Raw genomic sequence first — 12,458 nt, 5'->3', positions numbered from 1 at the left:
TGCATGGAGAATGCTATTTGTAAATTACAGTGCATGGAGAATGCTATTTCTAAATTACAGAGCATGGAGAATGCTATTTCTAAATTACAGTGCATGGAGAATGCTATTTCTATCAGGAAAAAGGACATGCTTTTTCCACGTGGAACCGAAAGGTTCGCTCCACCTTATTCATGGTTTCCTCCCGCATAACGGTAGGGGGGAATTAAGTCAAGGTCAGAATATAGCATTACTAGAGCAACACCTTCATTTCTTAGATCTCCACCCAGAACAATTAGCAGGTGAATAGCATGCTATCGTCACGCTTAAATCCAAGGTCTACGCATAGAGAGAAAAGCGCATAAAAAGGGAATTACCTTCCATTTATGCGTGCTTAACTCGGGTTGGAATCGGCCGCCAACAGAACACAGAAAAGGTACTCCACACCCACCCACACCATTCCATCCGTACAACCAGGGCTGTGAACCGCAGGATATATAGCAGTACTATATTGTCTGGCCTCAATCCATACATGAACCCCTACGTTAGAGGGAGGATGAAATAACACACTCCCCTGCTGTCAAACATTTTCTTTATTGAATGAATGGACTGCTGCTATTGAACAAAAACTGAAATTATCATTCAAAATGAAAAAGAAATTGGATAAATAAAAGCCAACATAGTGATTCTGATTTCCCATAGAATATACATTAAACACTGTAGCATAATATTATCTAAACACTATAGTCTCCCCAGGCAGCTTCACTCAATACATTAGATGATAGACTACTGGAAGGAGCTCATTCCTCTGCACCTCTACAGGCTGACTGATAGACAGATCACCCATGGTCTGCTTTATTCTCTTACTATAGATGAATGATGTAGGATAATAAGGGCAACATCATTTTATACCATTAAAAGGATAAAGTCACTGGACCTCATAATGTGAGCATCCATCAACACTAAATAGTTCCTATAGAAGGAACAAGTTGCAACGTAAATGTAAAAGCCTCTAAATGAACACACCATAATTTCATGGACATTGAGAATGAAACAGACTTGGGGCTCTATTCAATCCGTATCGTGGAAGTTCAGCGTTTACAGCGCGATTTAAATTTAAAGCAAATGTTACTGCGCTAGCGGCGACTGCATTCACAGTGAACACTGAATATGTTTGGCTCAATGGAGAATGAAAGGAATTCCTATCACTTCAGCAACCCAGCTTGAATAGAGCCCCTGGGTGCATTGATTTGAATTCAACGTTTTGTTTCTTTTAAAAATGTCTATATGTGACCTACCTGTAACACATGTTGTAGCCTGGCTGAGAGGCAGTCTGATCTATCATTACATAGCTCGATCTATCTATACAACCTCAAACTGATTCTATAGATCCAATGAAAAGAAAGTAAAGGCATTTCACTGTACTTGAAAACGAGTGACCTTATGGTTCATTCTATAGATGTCTACCCCATTCATATAAAAAGCCTTCCAGAGATAAATTATCTAAAACATATCCGGAAAATATAGCAGCTTCTCTAACAGAACCATTACAGCTCTATGTACAGATTTACTATGTTATTTTCCACACAAATGTACCATGAGTAAAAATATCATTTAAAAAAAGCCTGAAACCATCAACATGAAAGGCTTACTAGTGAGTACATTTTATTGTCCAGTGTTGTATGTATGTATGTTTGCATTTTGATATGAGCCGTTGGTCAGAGTGCTGGGGCTAGGCCTGGATAACGGGTAGTTAGGGCCCCAGGTTGAGGGCTCAGGGCTGGGCAGACACTGCACTGCTCTCCTCCCCTCCTGGACCAGACATCTGCATGAAGAGTTCTCGCAGTTCGCTGACCTCATCTTCCTGCGGCTGGGCAACGCCGCGCTGCTCGCGCTCCTCGATGAAGTCCCACAGACGGACAGAGTTCAGGAACTACAAGACAACAACACAGGACAATTCACAGCAAGTACTTTAATTTTAGTACCAGTATACCGGTTTAGTATTAGCATCATTGTAGTGTTGTATAGAGGTTCAGTATTAGCATCATTGTAGTGTTGTATAGAGGCTCAGTATTAGCATCATTGTAGTGTTGTATAGAGGTTCAGTATTAGCATCATTGTAGTGTTGTATAGAGGCTCAGTATTAGCATCATTGTAGTGTTGTATAGAGGTTTAGTATTAGCATCATGTTAGTGTTGTATAGAGGTTCAGTATTAGCAATGGGCCCCTGAGTGGTGCAGCGGTCCAAGGCAATGTATCTCAGTGCTAGAGGCGCCACTACAGACCCTGGCTCGATTCCAGGCTGTATCACAACCGGCCGTGATTGAGAGTCCCATAGGGGGGTGCACAGTTGGCCCAGTGTCGTCCGGGTTAGGGTTTGGCCGGGGTAGGCAGTCATTGTAAATAAGAATTTGTTCTTGACTGACTTGCCTAGTTAAATAAAGTTTAAATAAATAAAAATAAAATCATGGTAGAGGTTCAGTATTAGCATCATTGTAGTGTTGTATAGAGGCTCAGTATTAGCATCATTGTAGTGTTGTATAGAGGTTCAGTATTAGCATCATTGTAGTGTTGTATAGAGGTTCAGTATTAGCATCATGGTAGTGTTGTATAGAGGTTCAGTATTAGCATCATGGTAGTGTTGTATAGAGGTTCAGTATTAGCATCATTGTAGTGTTGTATAGAGGTTCAGTATTAGCATCATGGTAGTTTAGTATAGAGGCTCAGTATTAGCATCATTGTAGTGTTGTATAGAGGTTTAGTATTAGCAATGTGGTGCTGCTATTTTTATTGACTTGGCCAAAGCTTTTGATACGGTAGACCATTCCATTCTTGTGGGCCGGCTAAGGAGTATTGGTATCCCTGAGGGTCTTTGGCCTGGTTTGGTAACTACTTCTCTCAAAGAGCGCAGTGTATAAAGTCAGAAAATCTGCTGTCTCAGCCACTGCGTGTCACCAAGGGTGTACCCCAAGGCTCCATCCTAGGCCCCACGCTCTTCTCAATTTACATCAACAACATAGCTCAGGCAGTAGGAAGCTCTCTCATCCATTTATATGCAGATGATACAGTCTTATACTCAGCTGGCCCCTCCCCGGATTTTGGGTTAAAGAGACAGTGGGTTTAGGGTTTAGAGCTTGCGGTAGTCACCTCATACAAGTACTTGGGAGTATGGCTAGACGGTGCACTGTCCTTCTCTCAGCACATATCAAAGCTGCAGGCTAAAGTTAAATCTAGACTTGGTTTCCTCTATCGTAATCGCTCCTCTTTCACCCCAGCTGCCAAACTAACCCTGATTCAGATGACCATCCTACCCATGCTAGATTACACAGACATCATTTATAGATCGGCAGGGAAGGGTGATCTCAAGTGGCTAGATGTGCTTTACCGTTCGGCCATCAGATTTGCCACCAAATCACTGCACTCTATACTCCTCTGTAAACTGGTCATCTCCATATACCCGTCGCAAGACCGACTGGTTGATGCTTATTTATAAAAACCTTCCTAGACCTCACTCCCCCTATCTATCTACTGCAGCCCTCATCCTCCACATACAACACCAGTCACATTCTGTTAAAGGTCCCCAAAGCGAACACATCCCTGGGTCGCTCATCTTTTCAGTTCGCTGCAGCTAACGACTGGAACGAGCTGCAACAAACACTCAAACTGAACAGTTTTATCTCAATCTCTTCATTCAAAGACTCAATCATGGACGGTCTTACTGACAGTTGTGGCTGCTTTGTGTGATGTGTTGTTGTCTCTACCTTTTTGCCCTTTGTGCTGTTGTCTGGGCCCAATAATGTATGTACCATGTTTTGTGCTGCTACCATGTTGTGTTGCTACCATGCCGTGTTGTCATGTGTCGCTACCATGCTGTGTTGTCATGTGTCGCTACCATGCTGTGTTGTCATGTGTTGCTGCCTTGCTATGTTGTTGTCTTAGGTCTCTCTTTATGTAGTGTTGTCTCTTGTCGTGATGTGTATTTTGTCGTAAACTCAGCACAAAAAAAAAGAAATGTCCCTTTTTTCAGGACCCTGTCTTTCAAAGATAATTCGTAAAAATCCAAATAACTTCACAGATCTTCATTGTAAAGGGTTTAAACACTGTTTCCCATGCTTCTTCAATGAACCATAAACAATCAATGAACATGCACCTGTGGAACGGTCATTAAGACACTAACAGCTTACAGACGGTAGGCAATTAAGGTCACAGTTATGAAAACTTAGGACACTAAAGAGGCCTTTCTACTGACTCTGAAAAACACCAAATAAAAGATGTCCAGGGTCCCTGCTCATCTGTGTGAACGTGCCTCAGGCATGCTGCAGGGAGGCATGAGGACTGCAGATGTGGCCAGGGCAATAAATTGCATGTCCGTACTGTGAGATGCCTAAGACAGCGCTACAGGGAGACAGGAAGGACAGCTGATCGTCCTCACAGTGGCAGACCATGTGTAACACCTGCACAGGATCGGTACAGAATGCACAATTCCTCCATCAGTGCTCAGACTGTCCGCAATAGGCTGGACTGAGGGCTTGTAGGACTGTTGTAAGGCAGGTCCTCACCAGACATCACCGGCAACAACGTCGCCTATGGGCACAAACCCACCGTCACCGGACCAGACAGGACTAGCAAAAAGTGCTCTTCACTGACGAGTTGCGGTTTTGTCTCACCAGGGGTGATGGTCGGATTCGCGTTTATCGTCGAAGGAATGAGCATTACACCGAGGCCTGTACTCTGGAGCGGGATCGATTTGGAGGTGGAGGGTCCGTCATAGTCTGGGGTGGTGTGTTCACAGCATCATCGGACTGGGCTTGTTGTCATTGCAGCCAATCTCAACGCTGTGCGTTACAGGGAAGACATCATCTTCCCTCATGTGGTACCCTTCCTGCAGGCTCATCCTGACATGACTCTCCAGCATGACAATGCCACCAGCCATACTGCTCGTTCTGTGCGTGATTTCCTGCAGAACAGGAATGTCAGTGTTCTGCCATGGCCAGCGAAGAGCCTGGATCTCAAACCAATTGAGCACGTCTGGGACCTGTTGGATCAGAGGGTGAGGGCTAGGGCCATTCCCCCCCAGAAATGTCCGGGAACTTACAGGTGCCTTGGTGGAAGAGTGGGGTAACATCTCACAGCAAGAACTGGCAAATCTGGTGCAGTCCATGAGGAGGAGATGCACAGCACTACTTAATGCAGCTGGTGGCCACACCAGATACTGACTGTTACTTTTGATTTTGACCCCCTTTGTTCAGGGACACATGATTCCATTTCTGTTAGTCACATGTCTGTGGAATTTGTTCAGTTTATGTCTCAGTTGTTGAATCTTATGTTCATACAAATATTTACACATGTTAAGTTTGCTGACAAACACAGTTGACAGAGAGAGGACGTTTCTTTTTTTCCCGTCCCCGCAGGAGGCATTTTGCCAGGCCATCATTGTAAATAATAATTTGTTCTTAACTGACTTGCCTAGTTAATTAAAGGTTAAAAAAAAAATGAAATTAGCATCATGGTAGTGTTGCATAGATTTTCAGTATTGTATTGGTCACATACACATGGTCAGCAGATGTTATTGTGAGTGTAGCAAAATGCTTGTGCTTCTAGTTCCGACAGTGCAGCAATATCTGACCTGTAATCCAACAATTACACAACAACTAACTAATACACACAAATCTAAAGGAATGGAATAAGAATATGTACATATAAATATATGGATGAGCAATGACAGAGCGGCATAGGCAAGACGCAATAGGTGGTATAGAATACAGTAAATACATATGGAGATGGGCAATGCAAGATATGTAAACATTATTAAAGTGGCATTAAAGTGACTAGTGATCCATTTATTAAAGTGCCCAATGATTTCAAGTCTGTATGTAGGCAGCAGCCTCTCTGAGTTAGTGATTGCTGTTTAGCAGTCTGATGGCCTTGAGATAGAAGCTGTTTTTCAGTCTCTCAGTCCCAGCTTTGATGCACCTGTACTGACCTCGCCTTCTGGATGATAGCGGGGTGAACAGGCAGTGGCTCGGGTGGTTGCTGTCCTTGATAATCTTTTTGGCCTTCCTGTGACATCGGGTGCTGTAGGTGTCCTGGGGGGAAGGTAGTTTGCCCTCGGTGATGCTTTGTGCAGACTGCACCACCTTCTGGAGAGCACTGCGGTTGAGGGCGGTGCAGTTGCCGTACCAGGCTGTGATACAGCCCGACAGGATGCTCTCAGTTGTGCACCTGTAAAGGTTTGTGAAGGTTTTAGATGACAAGCCAAATTTCTTCAGCCTCCTGAGGTTGGAGAGGCGCTGTTGCGTCTTCAACACGCTGTCTGTGTGAGTGGACCATTCCAGTTTGTCCGTGACGTGTACGCAGAGGAACTTAAAAAAAAAACTTTTCACCTTCTCCACCGCGGTCCCGTCGATGTGGATAGGGGGCTGCTCCCTCTGCTGTTTCCTGAAGTCCACGATTGTCTCCATTGTTTTGTTGACGTTGAGTGAGAGGTTGTTTTCCTGACACCACACTCTGAGGGCCCTCACCTCCTCTCTGTAGGCTGTCTCGTCATTGTTGGTAATCAAGCCCACTACTGTTGTGTCGTCTGCAAACTTGATGATTGAGTTGGAGGCGTGCATGGCCACGCAGTCATGGGTGAACAGGGAGCACAGGAGAGGGCTGAGCACGCACCCTTGTGGGGCCCCTGTGTTGAGGATTAGCGAAGTGGAGATGTTGTGTCCTACCTTCACCACCTGGGGGGCGGCCCGCCAGGAAGTTCAGGACCGAATTGCACAGGGCGGTGTTGAGACCCAGGGCCTCAAGCTTAATGATGAGCTTGGAGGGTACCATGGTGTTGAATGCTGAGCTGTAGTCAACGAACAGCATTCTCACATACAGTGGGGAGAACAAGTATTTGATACACTGCCAATTTTGCAGGTTTTCCTACTTACATAGCATGTAGAGGTCTGTAATTTTTAATCATAGGTACATTTACATTTGACATTTTAGTCATTTAGCAGACGCTCTTATCCAGAGCGACTTACAGTAGTGAATGCATACATTTCATAAACATTTTTTTTCCGTACTGGTCCCCCGTGGGTACACTTCAACTGTGAGAGTCGGAATCTAAAACAAAAATCCAGAAATCTGGCTCCAGCGCGCGACCGGGAGCGCGACATTCTTGTTTCTCCTTTTCTATTGACGAAGCTTTTGTCCGGTTGAAATATGATCGACTATTTATGACAAAAACAACCTGAGGATTGATTATAAACATCGTTTGACATGTTTCTACGAACTTTTATGGTACTTTTTAGATTTTTCATCTGCATGCTGTGACCGCGCTTTGTTCCAATGGATTACTGAACAAAACGCGCAAACAAAAAAACGGAGGTTTTTGAATATAAAGAGGGACATTATCGAACAAAACAAACATTTATTGTGTAACATAGATTCTTGGGAGTGCTTCCATAGAAAGATCAAATGTAAGTGATACATTTTATTGCTATTTCTGACTTTTGTTACTCCTCTTCTTGGCTGCTAACTGTTTGTAATGATTTGTCTGCTGGGCGCTGTTCTCAGATAATCGCATGGTATGCTTTCGCCGTAAAACCTTTTTGAAATCTGACACAGGGGTTGGATTAACAAGAAGTTTATCTTTATGCTGGTGTATAACATTTGTATCTTTTATGTATGTTTATTATGAGAATTTCTGTTTTGTTGAGTTTCACGCTCTGCAATTTCACCGGATGTTGTTTGAGACAGTGGATTATTGAACAAAACGCACTAACAAAATGGAGAATTTTGGATATAAAGAGGGACTTGATCGAACAAAACTAACATTTATTGGGTAACTGGGAGACGTGTGAGTGTAACCATATGAAGATCATCAAAGGTAAGTGATTAATTTTATCGCTATTTCTGACTTTTGTTGCTCGTCTACTTGGCTGCTAACTGTTTGTAATGATTTGTCTGCTGGGCGCTGTTCTCAGATAATAGCATGGTTTGCTTTCGCCGTGAAGCCTTTTTGAAATCTGACACTGTGGTTGGATTAACTAGAAGTTCATCTTTAAACCGATGTATAACACTTGTTATATGTTTTATGAATTTTTATAATGAGCATTTCTGTTTTTGAATTTGGCGCTCTGCAATTTCACTGGATGTTGGCCAGGTGGGACGGTAGGATCCCACACCCCCTAGAGAGGTTAACTGACTTGCCTAGTTAAAGAAATAAAAATTAAAAGTAGTGGTGATAGTCTTATCAGAGCAGTCATTGACCCTAGTCTTATCAGAGCAGTCATTAACCCATAGTCTTATCAGAGCAGTCATTAACCCTAGTCTTATCAGAGCAGTCATTAACCCTAGTCTTATCAGAGCAGTCATTTACCCTAGTCTTATCAGAGCAGTCATTAACCCTAGTCTTATCAGAGCAGTCATTTACCCTAGTCTGATCAGAGCAGTCATTTACCCTAGTCTGATCAGAGCAGTCATTAACCCTAGTCTGATCAGAGCAGTCATTAACCCTAGTCTTATCAGAGCAGTCATTTACCCTAGTCTTATCAGAGCAGTCATTTACCCTAGTCTGATCAGAGCAGTCATTTACCCTAGTCTGATCAGAGCAGTCATTAACCCTAGTCTGATCAGAGCAGTCATTAACCCTAGTCTTATCAGAGCAGTCATTTACCCTAGTCTTATCAGAGCAGTCATTAACCCTAGTCTTATCAGAGCAGTCATTAACCCTAGTCTTATCAGAGCAGTCATTAACCCTAGTCTTATCAGAGCAGTCATTTACCCTAGTCTTATCAGAGCAGTCATTTACCCTAGTCTTATCAGAGCAGTCATTAACCCTAGTCTGATCAGAGCAGTCATTGACCCTAGTCTTATCAGAGCAGTCATTAACCCATAGTCTTATCAGAGCAGTCATTAACCCTAGTCTTATCAGAGCAGTCATTAACCCTAGTCTTATCAGAGCAGTCATTTACCCTAGTCTTATCAGAGCAGTCATTAACCCTAGTCTTATCAGAGCAGTCATTTACCCTAGTCTGATCAGAGCAGTCATTTACCCTAGTCTGATCAGAGCAGTCATTAACCCTAGTCTGATCAGAGCAGTCATTAACCCTAGTCTTATCAGAGCAGTCATTTACCCTAGTCTTATCAGAGCAGTCATTTACCCTAGTCTGATCAGAGCAGTCATTTACCCTAGTCTGATCAGAGCAGTCATTAACCCTAGTCTGATCAGAGCAGTCATTAACCCTAGTCTTATCAGAGCAGTCATTTACCCTAGTCTTATCAGAGCAGTCATTAACCCTAGTCTTATCAGAGCAGTCATTAACCCTAGTCTTATCAGAGCAGTCATTAACCCTAGTCTTATCAGAGCAGTCATTAACCCTAGTCTTATCAGAGCAGTCATTTACCCTAGTCTTATCAGAGCAGTCATTTACCCTAGTCTTATCAGAGCAGTCATTAACCCTAGTCTGATCAGAGCAGTCATTGACCCTAGTCTTATCAGAGCAGTCATTAACCCATAGTCTTATCAGAGCAGTCATTAACCCTAGTCTTATCAGAGCAGTCATTAACCCTAGTCTTATCAGAGCAGTCATTTACCCTAGTCTTATCAGAGCAGTCATTAACCCTAGTCTTATCAGAGCAGTCATTAACCCTAGTCTTATCAGAGCAGTCATTTACCCTAGTCTTATCAGAGCAGTCATTTACCCTAGTCTTATCAGAGCAGTCATTAACCCTAGTCTGATCAGAGCAGTCATTTACCCTAGTCTGATCAGAGCAGTCATTAACCCTAGTCTGATCAGAGCAGTCATTTACCCTAGTCTTATCAGAGCAGTCATTAACCCTAGTCTGATCAGAGCAGTCATTTACCCTAGTCTTATCAGAGCAGTCATTTACCCTAGTCTTATCAGAGCAGTCATTTACCCTAGTCTTATCAGAGCAGTCATTAACCCTAGTCTTATCAGAGCAGTCATTAACCCTAGTCTTATCAGAGCAGTCATTTACCCTAGTCTTATCAGAGCAGTCATTTACCCTAGTCTTATCAGAGCAGTCATTTACCCTAGTCTTATCAGAGCAGTCATTTACCCTAGTCTTATCAGAGCAGTCATTAACCCTAGTCTTATCAGAGCAGTCATTTACCCTAGTCTTATCAGAGCAGTCATTAACCCTAGTCTTATCAGAGCAGTCATTTACCTTAGTCTTATCAGAGCAGTCATTAACCCTAGTCTTATCAGAGCAGTCATTAACCCTAGTCTTATCAGAGCAGTCATTAACCCTAGTCTTATCAGAGTAGTCATTAACCCTAGTCTTATCAGAGCAGTCATTTACCCTAGTCTTATCAGAGCAGTCATTAACCCTAGTCTTATCAGAGCAGTCATTAACCCTAGTCTGATCAGAGCAGTCATTAACCCTAGTCTTATCAGAGCAGTCATTAACCCTAGTCTTATCAGAGCAGTCATTAACCCTAGTCTTATCAGAGCAGTCATTAACCCTAACCCATAAAATTCCACCTTTATAATAAAGCATTCCATGCATCTATTATCACATTTGCAGACTAAGAAAGCCTACTATTACTAATGTGATGATTAGATTGGATACTCATAATTGAGCCTAATAATATAACTCAATCACTATTGGCTGAGTAAGTAGTGGCGTAGTGTAGTCCTAGGCTATATCAGGTATAGTGCATTCAGAAAGTATTCAGACCACTTCCCTTTTACCACATTTTGTTACGTTAGTCTCATTCTAAAATGGATCAAATCATTTTTTCCCCCCTCATCAATCTACACACAATAACCCATAATGAAAAAGCGAAAACAGGCTTAAAAATGTTTGCAAATTTATTCAAAATAAAAAAACAAATACCTTATTTAGATAAGTATTCAGACCCTTTGCTATGAGACATGAAATTGAGCTCAGGTGCATCTTGTTTCCATTGATCATCCTTGAGATGTTTCTACAACTTGGGAGTCCACCTGTGGTAAATTCAATTGATTGGTCAGGATTTGGAAAGGCACACACCCGTCTATATAAGGTTCCACAGTTAAAAGTTGTTGTGACTATCATTAATGTGATGACATGATATTCATCAAATAATTACCTAACGTTTAATTATTACCTGATTAAATTAATCATGTAACAATTCAATCATTAGGAATCTGGGGCACCACGGGAAAAGTTTGTTTAATGAGTTACCGTTTCCCGAATTAACTGAAGAACATATCAATATCATACCAGTCATCAATCAATAATTTCCTCATATCAGTCTCATTCTGAATGTCGCTGACTCCGTAAATCCGCACAAACCCGTGTCTCATCGATTATTTCGTACCACACAAATTGATTTGATGATTTATTTACTAACAAGCTAAATGATAACATAAGATAAAGATACACGGTATAGGTTATTGTACTTAATACGATGACAACAAGTCCCTAGCGGACCAACACAATACGACACGTGTTACACAAGATGGAGATTTAAAGAAAGAGAGTGAGAGAGAAATAACACTTGGATACATTTGTAAACAACGCTTAGTTTATCCCTAATACCTTGCCCCGAACTGCCGCTCTTATGGGTAAGAAGTGTAATGCATGTATTTACGTGTTGAAGGTCTCCGTTTGGTATCGCTGTTGGGCCCAGGCCTTCGTGGGCCAAGTTCCGCTTAGTGAGAGAGATTCGACGTAGGCCTTGTTTTTTGGATGGCCGTCTCCTTCGTTCTCAGGTGTAAGTGACTGATTGTCCACAAGATGTCACAATGTCCTTTCCCTTAGTTGTCTGTTTCCTTGTACTTGTTCTGGAAGAGTGGTCTTCTGAGGATGGCTAATCAGCCATGTAGCTGATCCCAGCTTGGGGATGAAAGCAGAGTAGACAAACAATGACCTGAAGAGAATAGCCGGATGGCCCTGCTTAAATTCACCTTCGTAGATACAGTACTCAACCGTAGCATTGATTGGTAAGAGGTTTTATTTGTCTTCAACCTCGTGTTGCGTTTTGGGGTCGTGACTAATTGCAGACCTCGGCTGCAGCGCGTGGTCATCCTAGTCTGGTATGTTAATTCTTACCCTGTTGGGGGTAGGGGGCAGTATTTACACGGCCGGATAAAAAAAACGTACCCGATTTAATCTGGTTATTACTACTGCCCAGAAACTAGAATATGCATATCATTATTTGGATAGGCTTTGGATAGAAAACACCCTAAAGTTTCTAAAACTGTTTGAATGGTGTCTGTGAGTATAACAGAACTCATATGGCAGGCAAAAACCTGAGAAGATTCCTTACAGGAAGTGCCCTCTCTGACCATTCCTTGAGCTTCTTGTCTCTGTTTATTGAAGACTGAGGATCTTTGCTGTAACGTGACACTTCCTACGGCTCCCATAGGCTCTCAGAACCCGGGAAAAAGCTGAATGATATCGAGGCAGCCCCTGGCTGAAACACATTATCGCCTTTGGCAAGTGGCCGATCAGAGGACAATGGGCTTAGGCGCGTGCACGAGTCGACCCCA

At 42.6% G+C, this 12,458-nt stretch overlaps 1 protein-coding gene across 1 annotated transcript in view; it reads right to left on the bottom strand.

The window, feature by feature from the left end:
- Positions 1 to 551: 551 nt before the first annotated feature.
- LOC106566275 (E3 ubiquitin-protein ligase makorin-2) overlaps positions 552 to 12,458 on the bottom strand; it is a 55,427-nt gene continuing 43,520 nt past the window's right edge. Inside the window, exon 8 of the mRNA XM_082959540.1 lies at positions 552 to 1,909. Coding sequence (XP_082815666.1) covers positions 1,751 to 1,909 — 159 coding nt within the window. The 3' untranslated portion in view covers positions 552 to 1,750. The remainder of the gene's footprint in view (positions 1,910 to 12,458) is intronic.

The sequence above is a fragment of the Salmo salar genome, chromosome 12, assembly GCF_965601325.2.
Source record: "Salmo salar chromosome 12, fSalSal1, whole genome shotgun sequence".
In the NCBI taxonomy this organism is placed as follows: Eukaryota; Metazoa; Chordata; class Actinopteri; order Salmoniformes; family Salmonidae; genus Salmo; species Salmo salar.
Note: the sequence above shows the minus strand (reverse complement) of the source record. Positions and strands in the feature narration are given on the sequence as shown.